Source organism: Heliconius melpomene, chromosome 12 (assembly GCF_056956725.1).
Source record: "Heliconius melpomene rosina isolate 202511_hmr_F chromosome 12, ASM5695672v1, whole genome shotgun sequence".
In the NCBI taxonomy this organism is placed as follows: domain Eukaryota; kingdom Metazoa; phylum Arthropoda; class Insecta; order Lepidoptera; family Nymphalidae; genus Heliconius; species Heliconius melpomene.
Genome location: NC_140400.1, coordinates 16,465,104 through 16,481,061, shown reverse-complemented (window position 1 = coordinate 16,481,061; position 15,958 = coordinate 16,465,104). Strand labels below are relative to the sequence as shown.

The 15,958-nt window shown below is 35.7% G+C and overlaps 1 protein-coding gene across 2 annotated transcripts in view; it reads right to left on the bottom strand.

The window, feature by feature from the left end:
* The window catches only part of LOC146534189 (uncharacterized), a 33,093-nt gene that overhangs the window by 2,414 nt on the left and 14,721 nt on the right, over positions 1-15,958 (bottom strand). Inside the window, exon 2 of one of the 2 annotated variants that reach the window (XM_085195369.1) lies at positions 9,069-9,198. In XM_085195369.1, the coding sequence (XP_085051495.1) occupies positions 9,069-9,198 (130 nt within the window). The remainder of the gene's footprint in view (positions 1-9,068; positions 9,199-15,958) is intronic. The other variant, XM_085195370.1, reaches the window with a different exon arrangement.

Sequence of the window (15,958 nt, the reverse complement as noted above, 5' to 3'; positions counted from 1 at the left end):
TTCTGGTGACGAGGCACAGTGCGGCGGGAAGTGAGGAACGGAAGTGCCTTAATGGGAACGGGGCGTCTTTACAATAGGTTTAATATAGGCTTTTCGCAAGATACACTGTAAAGATAAAAAAATGAAATTAAAATATAAAGAAAGTTTAAACAACGATCGCAGGCCTGATATCCATGTAGAGTACACATTGTGGCGAGTATAGGTGAAAGTATGTTTTATTATGATTAGATGAGGTGGCGCAGCTAGGACGTGCTCAACTGCTTATGATAATTGTTAATTACTCAGTGAAAAATAAAAAAAAATAGGTATAACACTTTCACTGCTTTCTTCTGCTTTCTGCCTACTCTACTGTGTAGACCAAAGGAGCTAGTGTTAAGACACTCTAATTTCGAGACGTGTTCCATGCTGAGCTTTGTGTACTAGAGCGAGGAAATCAAAATAATTTTAAAATACTCATTTACCAGAGTGGTATTCGAACCCACAACAATTATATTTACTGTCAGAAGCTGTGCCTCTGCGTGACGACGACCTCTTTATTTCATATTCTTTTTTTTTCAGATTTCCTCAGATAGCAATGTAGGCAGTGGAATCTGGAAAGTTAGTGTTATAATTACGTGTGTGCACTATTCAGAATCTCTCTCAAGCGCAAGTTTGGAGATTCTTAGAGTCACTTGGGGTAGGTAATACCCTCCCGTATGGGCGGACGCCCTGGATCGGCACAACATCACTCTGCTGCGACGTGCGCAGAGGGTGATGGCCATCCGGGCGATACGGGGGTACCGGACCATCTCCGGTGAGGTGGCGTGCGTGCTGGCTGGAGTCATGCCGTGGGATCTGGATGCTCTGTCTCTGGCGTCGGTCTATTGCCGACGTCGTGGCCTAGCGTCCGAGGAACCGGCCAGTCCAGCACGCGCCGAGGAGGAGCGGGAAGCCGCATTAGAAGTGTGGGAATCCCGGCTGGCGACACCATCTGCCGGCCGGTTGACGATCGAGGCGGTTCGTCCAGTTTTCCGCCAGTGGTTAGCGCGGCGTCACGGCGTCCTAACCTTCCGCACGACGCAGGTGCTCACGGGGCATGGTTGCTTCGGGGGTTACCTGTGTCGGATCGCTGGGAGGGAGCCCGACGCTCGCTGCCACCACTGCGACGACTGCCTCGACGAGACGGCCCAGCACACGTTGGAGGTGTGCACAGCCTGGGCGTCTCAACGTCGCGCTTTGCGCGACGTCATCGGGGACGACCTTTCCCTGCCGGCCGTGGTCAAGGCCATGGCCGGCAGCGAGACGTCGTGGGACGCGGTTTCGTCCTTCTGCGAGGCAGTGGTGCTCGAGAAGGAGTCGGCGGAACGGGCGAGGGAGGCTTTTGCCGAAGTCGCCATCCGCCGTAAGAGACCGGGTCGCCGGAGGGCGGCACACGACCGCCGTCTTCCGCCCTAATGTGCCAGAGGGCGGTCAGCTTGGGGAAGCTGGCCGCCTACCAACCTGGCCCGAGAAGGCGCGCGCAGGTTGCTCCCGCGCGCTACTCCGAGCAGGCCGTCGAGGGTGCCCACACACCCTTGACTCCGCGACGTGCCTAGCAGGCTCCCGCCGCCGCGTTTCGTGGACGATTCAAGTCCCCGCGTCTCGCGGCCAGTGGCGGTCGAGGAGGAGCACCGTGAGGTTTTAGTGGGTATGCGGACGGCCTACATCTGCCTAGTCCGCGAGTCCCACATAACCCGCTCGAGTCCCCACTCGGGCCGGTATCCGTAAAAGGATTTCCTCACGATAAAAAAAAAAAAAAAAAAAAAAAAAAAAAAAGGTAATACCGCTGATACTAATTCTGTATCAATGTGCCCACTTCACTTAAATTCTTTTTTTACAACTCCACCTTTAAAAGTTAGCCCCAAAATAAAATCTGAAACACTTACGCTTCTATCTAAAATTGACCTACCCGACTCTGCTCCCTTTTCATTTAAAACGGTTACTGAGGATGATGTCAGGAAGTATATCAAATCTATTTCCACTAAAGCCATTGGTAGTGACAGTCTAAGTCTCGACATGATCCTTCCTGTGTTGGAAAGCATTATAACAGTGGTCACCCACATATTAAATTTTTCACTGACATGTAATGTTTTTCCAGCTCAGTGGCAAAAGGCCTGTGTTGTTCCTATATCTAAAACTTCCAATCCCACCTGTGTCACTGAATATCGTCCCATATCTATACTTCCAATCCTATCCAAGGTCCTTGAGTCCATCGTAAATGATCAACTTTACTCTTTCCTTTCCTCCAATAACCTACTGTGTCCTTACCAATCCGGCTTTCGTCCTTACCACAGCACAGTTACTGCGTTGTTGAATATCACGGAGGACATACGGTGTGCTATGGATAATACCAAGCTCACTGTAATGGTACTACTGGATTTCAGCAGCGCGTTCAACTCTGTTGATTTTGATATACTTCTGGGCACTCTTCGTGCAGTTAACCTTTCAACCTCAGTTATTGAATGGTTCCACTCTTACCTTTTCGGTCGCCAGCAATGTGTTAAAGCTAATACCCTGAGATCCGGCCGTTGAATCCTGCATATACGAGTTTTCTTAATTAAACCTATATTAATGAATAATACATGATTAGTAGAACAGATTACACCTGGGTTGCCTGGAAGAATCCTGCCGCAATCATCTTTAATTACATTTTTTCGTAACTCGTTTTTGGAGAAAATTACACCCATACGTTTTTTATATGAATCGCACATCATTTGAAAGATAATCGCATAAGGAATTGGAAAATTAAGGGTTGCCAGCTCTCAGTCTGCCGCAAGTCTAGGGTTGCCTGGTTTAAAGATGTCACTAAATGTTAATAATTTGCACTCATGTGTTTTTTTAATGAATTATATATCAAATTAAAGCTTATTTTTTTCTGAACACTATAAAACAGGGTTGCCTGGAAAATTCCTGCCGCAAACAGGGGTTGCCAGCGTTTGAAATATTTTATTCCGGTTCCGTTTGACTATGAGAATAGACGATGAAATGCGTGGTCTGCCTTATGTTTTAAAGTAAAATATTATATAATAGAAGGTCAATCTTAAAATCAATGTTTATTCTAATTGTTCACCTGTTAAATGATGATTTTAATCATATTAAGTACACGCAGAAAACTATTTATAGATCATAGGGCAGAAGAAATCATCCTTATTTTTCAAGTAAAATAATGAATCTATAATATTGAGTCTTTGCAAAATCTATTTTCTAAATACTAATATTTATTTATTAATTTAAATAACCCTTTTAAAACAACTAAATTATCTAATTTAGTAAATGTTTACAAATATCGATCTACTATAAGGTATTAATTACAACATGTTTCCTTAATATAATGAGAGGTGACAATTATTGCGGATATTTTTTTATTAATTAAGAAAATATGGAAAATTACATTTCAATAAACAATCTCTCTCTCTCTTCGCCCTCTGCTTGTTTGATTTGACAACGCCGTCCGTATCCGTAGAAAGAACTATGGCGCCCATCTTTTTGGTACGAATATTTACGTTTTTGCAAAGTAAATGAAAACTATTCAACTAATAAAAACTATTAAAAAATATAGATAAAAAAATGTCGCTAGCAAGAACTTGTCCGTCTATGCTGATAGTTTTTAAGGCATTTAGGTCTGAAAGAATTGTTCTTAAAATTATAATAAAGCGTAATCACTCACTCACGTCCCTAACTTAGTGTAATCAAAACTGAGGCAATTCCCACGGCCACAATTGTCACATTTTATTAAACTATATAGTATTAAACATTAAAGTATACATACGTTTTGCATTAGAAAATAATTAAAAAATAAAAAATACTTCTTTATATTTTTGTTTTTAAACAATGAACTTTTTGTAACACTGTAAATGATAACCGTGCATTGTGTCACTATTTAAAAAAATGTCACTGTATTTAAAATTCATTTTTTGGCGAAACAATAACATAATTTTACACTTTTGGAGAGATTCCTTGTTAAATTCTATCACATTTTCACATCTTCATTTTTGTCAAGTAAAAACGTCTTTACTCCAAAACGAAAGGTAAGTAACTAAGTAATATGCTCAAAAACAACTCATTTGGCCATCTGCACTTTTATTGCATTTAGAAACAATACATCTTCGAAAATAATTTTATTGCATTTGGTTTGCTTTGTATCGCGCCGCTAAATGTTTATCTATAGTAAAAAATAGCCAACTAATTGATATTTGCCGACTCTTGGTCATAAACCGTAAATAGCGTTTATTAGTCGGCATTACTGTCGGATTTTCTTCGAATTTATTTTGCTAACTTAGTTTTGTTTATTATAATTCTATTATATATATTTCTTTCCTATGCAAATTATTAAAAATTGCGTGAGAAAAAATCAAATCAAATCAAATCAAACAAGTAGAGGACGAAGATAGAGAGAGAGAGAGTTCATTGAAATGTATTTTTCAATATAATTAATTAAAAAAATATCCGCAATAATGGTCACCCTTCATTATATTAAGGGAACATGATGTATATGTATGTATATTAATAGTTTATAGAAGATCGATATTTGTAAACATTTATTTAATTAGATAATTTAGTTGTTTTAAAAGGGTTATTTAAATTAATAAATAAATATTAGTATTTAGAAAATAGATTTTGCAAAGACTCAATATTTTACTAAGATTCATTATTTTACTTGAAAAATAAGGATGATTTCTTCTGCCCTATGATCTATAAATAGTTTTCTGCGTGTACTTAATATGATTAAAATCATCATTTAACAGGTGAACAATTAGAATAAACATTGATTTTAAGATTGACCTTCTATTATATAATATTTTACTTTAAAACATAAGGCAGACCGCGCATTTCATCGTCTATTCTCATAGTCAAACGGAACCGGAATAAAATATTTCAAACGCTGGCAACCCCTGTTTGCGGCAGGAATTTTCCAGGCAACCCTGTTTTATAGTGTTCAGAAAAAAATAAGCTTTAATTTGATATATAATTCATTAAAAAAACACATGAGTGCAAATTATTAACATTTAGTGACATCTTTAAACCAGGCAACCCTAGACTTGCGGCAGACTGAGAGCTGGCAACCCTTAATTTTCCAATTCCTTATGCGATTATCTTTCAAATGATGTGCGATTCATATAAAAAACGTATGGGTGTAATTTTCTCCAAAAACGAGTTACGAAAAAATGTAATTAAAGATGATTGCGGCAGGATTCTTCCAGGCAACCCAGGTGTAATCTGTTCTACTAATCATGTATTATTCATTAATATAGGTTTAATTAAGAAAACTCGTATATGCAGGATTCAACGGCCGGATCCCAGTCTATAACGATGTTGTATCGACGTGGTTAGAGCTTACTGCTGGCGTCCCTCAGGGCGGCGTTCTTTCTCCACTTCTTTTTTCTATATTCATTAATAATATCTCTAAAATCATTTCTTCTCCCTACCATCTGTATGCAGATGATTTGCAGTTATATTGTCATTGCAACTTGAACGAATTACCCAAGGCTATTGCATCCTTAAATAAAGATCTCAGTGCTATAAAATCTTGGGCTGAATCTTTTGGATTGCTAGTTAACCCCAAAAAATCACAAGCAATTATTATTGGCAGTAATAAACTTAGAGTTAAAATAAATTGGGATTCAACGCCAAAAGTTCTTTATTCGGGTGTTGAAGTTAAATACTGTAATAAAATTAAAAACTTAGGTCTAACCTTTGACAGTAACATGTCCTGGGCGTCGCATATTAATGACATTAGCAAACGCATACATTTCTCTTTCCATTCTCTTAAGCGTCTCCAATATTTCCTCCCTCATAAAACCAAAATTATGCTAGCGCAATCTCTTCTCTTGCCAATTCTTGACTACGCTGACGTCTGTTATTTAGATGTGACGGAGGAGCTACTTAACAAGCTAGAGCGACTTCAAAACCTCACTATACGCTTTGTCTTTGGTCTACGTAAATATGATCACGTTTCCCAATTTCGAGCTCAGCTTAATTGGCTCCCAATCCGACTTCGCCGAGATATGCACATCCTCTCACTTCTGTTTAAAATCCTTAACTATCAACATTTCCCTTCTTATCTACGCTCCCGCTTTACCGTACTTCCCACTCCCACACGCTCTAGGAGGTCTTGTGTCATACCGATGCTTGACATTCCGAAGAGTAACACCAAATTCCTGCAAAAATCCTTCTCAGTCCATGCTGCATCCTTATGGAACCAACTCCCTAAAGCCATCCAGAGAAGCCCATCCATAATCTCCTTTAAATCTAAATTAAAAAAATATTTTCTTGGTTCCCTAAGCCAGTAGATCTTGAAAAATTTTTTAACTTTATTACCGCATTTTCATCTCTAATATATATATTATATAGTGTATGTATATTGTATATATATATATATATATATATATATATATATATATATATATTATATCTATGTAAGTATCTACATATACATATGTATGTATTTATTATATATGTATGTATATATGTATATATATATTTTAGCTGTATTTTGTTACTAGTATATAATTTTTAATTTCTTAAATTGTACGTTGTGGTGCTCGCTACTCACTCATCCACTTCCACTGGTTGACTGGAAGAGATCTCTTATAGAGATAAGTCCACCTTTGTACACAAAATGTCTTTATATATTGTTTATGTAATTTTTTTTAGTGCAATAAAGAATATTATATAATACACTGTTTTAAGATACTCTGTTCCCTATTAATTGAAATGACTTTTTTTATATTTAGCGAAGTGTTAGATACTTGTCAAGCAATATGTAGATCTACTTTATAGAAAATGTACCTATACGTCTAAGGCTCTGAGCATAAACCGATTTGATGGGGTTTTTTTTTCTTAATGTTGATTAACTTCAAAATTGTGATAAAAACATAGATATCTGTTCAGGACGAAAGCTTACAACAACGGAGTGACTACTACAAAAAGCCTCCCAAATGCTATTAACATTTTAAATCTCGAAACTATTTAAAATTGACATTTTAAACACGTATCGTATTGTTCTAGAAACGATAACGTTTTATATTCTCTTCTGATACTTTGTTGCAAACGTCTTTCACCATTTAGAAAAACCGCTATAAGAAATTTTACATGAGGAATGAATTATTATCATTTGCTTGGTCTAGGGACGAAAAAGCGTAGCGTTTAGTTGCGCCATTTAACGCCCAATATTTCGATAAATAAGTGGTGTCCTGCCTTCCCTGCTATATGCGTGAAAAATATATAAATAGCTTTTAAAATGTAGATATCTTGGTGGCAACAAGTTTATTATAGTCATTAGTTTAACAATCAACAGTTTTTAATTATCTACATTAACAAAATTATAATATTTATGAATAGAATAACATATTTCGTTTCATAATAGGTACGTCATTAACATGAAATTGCCAAAGTAGCACACTCAACAACGATTATGGAATTATTATTTAACGTCTATATGTACCTCTAACATAAATACCATGATGTTGTCTCACATCATGTCACACGTCATCATCATGTATCATGTCTCACGCACATAGCAGGGTATGCATCTGAAACCTGGGAACCTAGTGTTTAAACACTTCGTTCCCATTAAGACGCTTCCATTCACCACTCTCCACCGAATTATCAAAAATAATCTAGGCACTAACAATTTTAGAGGTGAGGTGAGATACTATTTATTAGATAAATATTTTTTAAGCCATTTAAATTCAACGGAGGAAAAAAATACTTTTTAGCTAAATAATTATGTCAACTGACCACCTCAGCCTACCCAAGAGCACAGCAAAGTCAAAAGTTTCATTTAGATACATTTTTAAGCTTCTTTATATTTAACGCACAAAGGCCGACAGCAAGTATGACATATAAAAATATCCAAAATCGTAGCACAAAGGCGTATGTAGTAGCGGCCAGTGACAGTTGCTTTCGTTCAAGAGCTGACTCTCATCTACGTTTAGCAGCTCTTTGAAGAACGAGGAGTAGGTCAAGGTGTATCACTTTGTGAGCACTGGTTTTGTTTGCATTTTCAACGCATTTCCCGAATTTGGAAGAAGATAAGTAATTATTCACGACATATCATCATTTATTTTAATAGAATTCAACCCTGCACTACTTATATATACATATTTATATAGAATTAAGTATTGTGACTTAAGAAATATGTCACTTAGTTTATTGAAAATATAAAACGGAGTTGTATTAATATTAATATTAGAGTTCCATAATTACAAAAATTGAATCCTTACAGGATCACTTTACTGTCCGTCTGTCTGTATGTCTGTCCGTATGTCTAACGGGCTGTCTAGACGATTTATCTCAAGATTGCATGGAAACATCGAATTATTTATATGTAAAGTAGAAAAAAATACAAACTTATATGTATTTGTAGTTAATTCGATACAAAATAAATGCAACCTCAACAACTTTATAAGTCAAAGTCAAAGTCCCCGTTAACCTACACTTATCAAATTTGTACCGAACCCTCAGTGGATGAGACCGACTTGCACTTGACCGATTTTAAAACTAAACAATTTTCTATAATTTACGCATTATATTTGTTTACAACATTAAAAAGTAAGATAAGTTAATATTTAAATTTAATTACCGTAAAACGGCACTTGATTTTCAACATTGAGCATTATATTACGAATATGATAGTAGTGACGAAATATATAAAGATTATCAGTCGTGGGGTCGATGTCCAGGATTAAGGAAATTATTTTAAGAACACTCTGGTAAATAAAGCGCGGCCCTGAGTTTCGCCACTCAACTTGCAATGTCACGAAAATTAGGGAGAACGTGGCGAGCGGTTTGTCTTTACACTAGGTAATGTAATATAATAACCAAATCACTTATGGGTGTAATTCTTCACGATCTTTTGATCTTTAGGCTTCATTCTTGAGACATTACGTGTTGAGTGGCGGAACTCAACGCCAATCCCTATTGGTCCAAATTAAACCGTCTTAAAGATACAAAAACTAAAGAAAATATCGATCCAAAACGTTAATCTGGCTCGAAGGACCAACTAATACTATGAAATAAATTAACAAAATCGTATGCGCAGTGAGTACCTGTGCGTAGAGACGTGATGTTACCTGCTGACACTGGCCCATCAGCTTCACCATTTGAGGGAAGCTGATGCCCAGCGGGCGGTTGATGCGGCTGAGCTGTCTGAGCAGGCGGCTTGTGTCGTCCTCATCACTGGAAACGATAAATTAAATAATTAACATTTTTTTAGCTTCGCGCTGTATCCTGCACTAAACAGGGTAGCTAACCTGTGAAACAAGTGTTAACATTTAACTCTGCACTTTGCCTCGTTACGAGGGCGATGGAATGAATATATTAAATATGTCATTCCTCCGAGTAGGAATCGAACCCACAATGGTCGATTTCACAGTCACACTTTGTGCCTCTGCGCAACGACTGTTCTGCACTTTCACATCTCAAATATTGGGGAGTGTGCGGCGTATGGAGTGCCTTAACACTCCCTACCCTGCTAAATGCGGGATACAGCGTAAAACTATAAAATATCTATTGAGAACTTAAATGAGATGGTAAGCGTCCAATTTTCATATGCCATCATTTACATGAATGGTCCATTTCAAAGGGTTATTTAACAAGAAGTAGGGCGACTCCGTCCTTCTAATGAGGAGATATTTTTAGTGTCGCCACCAAGAGCTGCAGCGTAAAGACAGCGTGACCTGAACAAAAATATGAATTGGGTCATAAGTCACGTATATTTAGACATCGCCTTCAGCTCTTGACCCTTGGGTTACGTTTATATTAAAAATACGTTGTTCTTGTAATATCTTGCATATTATTATGAGATACAATGGAAACATTAGATATGTAAATACATAATAATTAAATATTATGAGTTTTTTGTACAATCAAAATTACTTAAATATTATGTATATAACGCTACTCACACTAACACATTATTTATTAAAATTAGTATTTAAAAGATATTATTTTATGCTTTTTTGTCAGTTGATAAGATGTTCTTAAAAATCACATTTGAAGCAGAAGCCATTGTTATTTATTCAGACATATTTAGTACGTACATTTGTGGTTATTTTAGCCTGATACAAACTAAATTTGTAGTCGGCAAACTATTATTCAATTCAAATTCAAATTCAAAATATTCTTTATTCAAATAGGCAATTATTATAAGCACTTTTGAATCGTCGAATGAACATATGAACAAAAAGCTACCACCGGTTCGGAAGGCAGTTCTGCTGAGAAGAGCCGGCAAGAAACTCAACAGTTGCTCTTTTCAAAATCAATGGTACAATCTATTACATTAGTTGGCAGCTATCCTGCATTACATTCAATAGACATTAATTCCATACATGTTTGTCCTCTAAGTATTCTTGAACAGTGTAATAAGCTTTACTTGTTAGAATTTTTTTTACAGATATTTTAAATTTTGGTAGTGGCAAACTAAGAATACACTGCGGAATTTTATTATATATCATACTCAGACCCATAAAAGATTTATTAACTTTTTGGAGGCGAAAACTTGGTGTTTGTTACACCAAGCTTATCTTTATTTCTCGTTTCTATCATATGACTGTCACTATTTTTGCTATGACAATGTATATTTTGTCGGACAAAGAGAATATTATATTATATAAATTGGGAAGCAACTGTAATAATACCTGCATCTTTGAAAACATCTCGCAGAGAATCTCGAGCTCTTAGATTATAAATATATCTTACGGCTCTTTTTCGGAGAATAAATATTGAATTGATATCTGAAGCACTGCCCCCTCACTTATTATCTCAATTCCTCACTCGATGAATAAAGAAAAGACGAAATAATTTTATTTTTACTCAAAAATATATACGTTAAAACTTGAAAACATTATTCACAACATCAATAAAGAAAGTTGTACAAGAAGTTAATTGTATAATCTATATATATAAAAGGACTTGTCCTCACTGACTGAGGTAAGACGCACGCACACCCGTAACCGCTGTGCGTAGAAACGGGAAATTTGGACAGATGTTTACTTTCGTAATCTGGACGTCCACTAAGGGATTTTGAAAAATTTTAACCCTAAAGGGGTGAAATAGGGGTTGAAAGTTAGTATGGAAAAAAAATTAAACCGGCTAGGACTAACTAAGACTCTTAAAAGTATTTAATTGAACACGTGTTTCATGGTTTTCTAGAATTCTTTCCATAAGGGTGCAAATAAGGGGTTGAAAGTTTGTATGAAAAAATCCTTAAATCGCCACCGATTTTTATAAAATTTGAAATTTAGACTCTTAAAAATATTTCATTGAACACATGTTTCATGGTTTATTAGAATTCACCCCTAAATACGTAAACGAAGCTGCGCGCGTCCGCTAGTTCAATATAATTCTAGGTACCAAAGAAGACATCACCCAAGATACGTGATAAATTTTCACAAGCACGAGTTTCTTCAGTTAAGTGACCTTCGGACAGAATTTTCCTCAATTTGTTTCACTTTAAACTTCGAGGCTTATGCCAAAATTGTCTACTATTTTGCAAATGGAACCGATCAACATATAATTTAAATCAATAGCTGTATTATTTTATTTATATTTTGTGTTTACTTTCTTTTTATCTCTACTGAAACGTTTGATTTACTTAAACTAAGCGTTTGAAAGAAAATATAATAAAATAAAAATGCACAATTAATAATACATCGATATTTAAGAACCTTAATAATTAATGATAATTTCAGATATACCTAGTATTAGATATTACTGTATTTCTATTATCTAGAGCCTAGATTCTAGTTTTAGCAATTAGTTAATCAATATTAGGAACTAATAATTTAAAGGAATTATTGGGTAAAGACGTGACGTCAAACCAAATAAACCTTACATAACTGTGACGAGGCGCGACCTCGAACTCACTTTCTCCGCATCCTCGTAAACTGGTTCCGAAGATGTCCCATAAAAGTTGACTGGTAGAGTCGCTTCTTAGTGCCACACTGTGTTATGTTGCTTACATTTTTGTTTATGATTATATTTTGAAGATATTTTGTTTTTTTTTAGCTTCACACTGTATCCTGTACATACAACGTTAGGCTGGGGGAATCTGGGAACCTAGTGTTAAGACACTCCGATTTCTTTAACCTAACCCTTGAACTCAACCTTTGCCTCGTTATCAGAGTGAGGAAAACGACAATATTCAATATTTCATTTATTCGGATGGAAATCGAACCCACGACCTTTAGCTTTTACAGTCGCACTCTTGAGTTATATATTTTTATATTTTTTATCTTTATATTTAATAATAATATTTAAAACTATAAAGCTGCCTTACAACAAGAATCTAGGGTGCGATTTCCACTTCATGTTATTGTATAATTATAATTATGTCGATCGGTAACACAATAAAGCGCGATGTTAAATTTGGACGGTGCGGAGAGTAAGGAGTATCTTAACACTAGGCTCCCCCTGGCCTGCTGTACGCGAGATAGCGTGAAGCTATAAAAAAATAAAAACCTAGTGTCAAGACACTTCATCTTACGAAATAATACGAAACGTTTCTTTATGTTCGTATCCTAGTAAGCTATGTAGAGTTAGCCTTGACGAAGTAATTATATTTTGTACGACCGCGACTCTACGACCGACCCCGTTACATTGTCAATTTCGACTTGCAAAACTTTAGACACGTTACATTAGGCCAAACGATAAATTTCGTTTGCCTAATTTGAATATGAGATTTTATCGCACAATCTACCTACTATGTATACTTAGATCATTTTCGAAATTCTTATGTAATTGTATGTAATATGTTGTCCTATTTGAGCTAGTTAAATACAATTTTAGTATAATACATAACTGAGCTCCGCCACTCAGTGTACGCAATGCTTTAAATTCAGACGGAAAAGGAAGAAAGGAGTGTCTTGGAACAAGGTTCCCTGCTATATGCGGGATACAGCATGGTGCAGATAAAATAGTACCTAATCATTTGTTAGGGTGGTAGTGACCCTAAAACTATTGTTTATACATTGAATCGATTTCCACAAACTTTAGTGTTCCTTATAGCTATACTTATTTAAAACATTTTATTTAAGCATTCACTTAAAAGAAAACTCTTGATAAGTAAGTTCATAGCAGCTTATCACTTTCATCATTGAAATTAACGGAAGTAATGATAGTTAATCATTAGCCAGAAACAAACTAAAGTACTTAATTAATTATAACACGATGATTGAATCATTAAATACTTTCACACGATATCATTTTTTTTATTATTTTTGTATAAATTTTAATAAAAAATAATATTATTCATGCACTATACCTTACGTTTTAGTTACTTAACTGACTAAAATACAATTTCATTTTTATTATTAAAGGACGAAAGTAAGTTAAGTTAACAAGATTGGCAATGGGGCGTAATAAAAAAAACAATATTACATGATATGTTTTTTTAAAGGAACCTTCGCATTTAGGATCAGATGCTGTCCCACTGAGCCACGACGACAACTTTACAAAGTAACTACATCGTATATAGGATATGTGAAGCTCGGAAAGTCGGAAGCGTGTCGTCACAGTCGAGTAGAGCACGACGAGTGTCACGTAAGGAAATATAGCTTCCGGTTTGAATGTCCAAAATGCTACTTTTCTTTACGTCAGCTAAACTAGTAGCCGAGTTCATTATGAAATATGTCTTCTAGACTTAGAAAGATTATAAACATTCATTGAATTGTTCTACATCGGTTGTTATATCACGAGTTTGAAACCATCTAACAAACCACTGTCCTAAAGCATTATATTATTGAAAATTTTAAATTTTCTTAGGGTTCCGTACCCAAAGGCTAAAACGGAATAATAGCCCAAGTATATTTTTAAATATTAACATTTTCCAGAGCAGGAATCGGCAAGACACTACGAAGGCCTCAACTTTTAGTAGAAATTTTATGCTCATGCTGCATATTTATTCCTCGGCATGCCATTGTGAAATCGTATGCGAAGAGATGACACGTGAAACCTGTCAACAGGTGCGCTACTCGCTAGGTACTCGCTAGGTACCCGCTAGGTATCCGCTAGGTACCCGCTAGGTGCTCGCGAGTGTGAATTGCGATAATTGATATACCTATCGTTGAAATATGGCTCACTAGGTTACGTATGTATTGTCAACACGGTATACACACATTACTTTTACCACGAAGTCACTTTGAAGAACTCATAGAAGAAAATTGAGGGAGGTTAAGCTGTTGAATACATATATAGAAATATTTTTGCAGGTTCACGCTGAATTCCGCACTTAGTAAGGTAGGCGTGGGTTCGATTCTCACCCGGGGAATTTATTATTTTCTTTTCCTTGCTCTGATAAAAAGTTTCATAACATCAGGGAGGACTCTCCGGTCGTAACATAGACTTGGTCTATCTAGTCTGCTATACATGGGAGAGAGCACGAAGCGCGAAAAAAGGTTATTTTTAATTCCTATGTATTACCAACTTTTCAAAAACATTACGAATGGGCGGAGAAGCAAGTAAAATTTCTGTTTTCTCCGTTTCATCTACAGAGGCAAATGCAAATAAACGTCAAGTAAAATTATAGATTGTTTTTACATAATGAAATCTGCAAGTATTTGATGCAGGCCAGTAGATCGTTACACATTGTTATATTAATAAGGTGACACACTCTCACAGTACGCGGACCGCTGTAGACTTTGTAGGTGAAGGTTTCTCCGTACATTGCGGAAACAGTCAATAGAAAGTTAGCCACTTAGTTCCAAGCTGCCCCTCCAATAAAAAAACGGGGCACTCTACACCCTAACTTATACAAATAGACTAAACAAAATTATCACCAATATGATCATTCCCCTAGTGGGGGTTGAACCCACAACCATCTCGCTTACACTCCCACTCCCGACCTCATTGCACCACATTAGCGCAAGATCTAGAAGAAAAGTTTTTCTCAAACTTTCTTTCAAGGATAACTAAATACTAATCAATAGATATAAAATTCAACACATAAACATGACAAGGCCGAGCGAGGATTACTGACGTATTAATTCAATAGGCTTACTTAATATCGATCAAACGTATGACCTCACTGGTAACTTTGATTGTCCATTGTCTATGATGTATACAGTACAGCCGCTCGCAGAGACGAGAATTAGATGTAATTGACATTAAAATTATTTAATTTTAATTGTATATATTTGTTTGTAGAACGCTGTTTGTTGAACGTGTTTTGATAGATTGACTGGCTGAAGTTTGGCCAAACTTTGTCTAAGTAAAAACAATTAATATTACTCAGGAAGCCTTACAACAAGATGACAACGATTTTTTGGTTTAAATAAATTAAACAATACACAAACTGTAATTCATTAATAATGTAGTTCAATAATGATTAAGGATTGATAACCTAAATATGCAAATCATTAACTGTCCAGAAAAAAATATAAATGACTATAGCGCCTGGCGCTGCTTTCTCTCTCATTACTTCGCTAGGGATACAGCGTGAAGTTAAGTCAAATAAATATAAAAATAGCATACGACTTTTTTAAAAAAAAACTAATTTCACTCACTCTAAATTATAATTAAGAAAAGTCGTAAACATTTTCATAACACGGTTACCAAATTAAAAGAAAGTTAAAATTAAAATTAAGATATCAACATTCATTTTCAAGTAGATACCTACAGCTTTCTTCAAAAATCAATAAATTGCCTAATTATATTAATAATCAATACAAAAAGTCAAACCAGTATATTTTGTTTTATTAAATAAATAAATGTAATTTAATAAAAAATAATATTTAATAAATAACATCTCTTGCCAAATGATAATTCTAAAGCATTCCTTTGACAGACATGCTAACAACATACACAAGTTACAAGGGTATAATAATTTCGTCATAGCTTAGTGGTTAGAGCGCTTGAACGGCTTCCAAGAAGCGCGAGTTCTAATCCCGCTGGCCGCTACGTTCGTTTTCTAAACAAGTATTTTAAATATATATTTTATTCT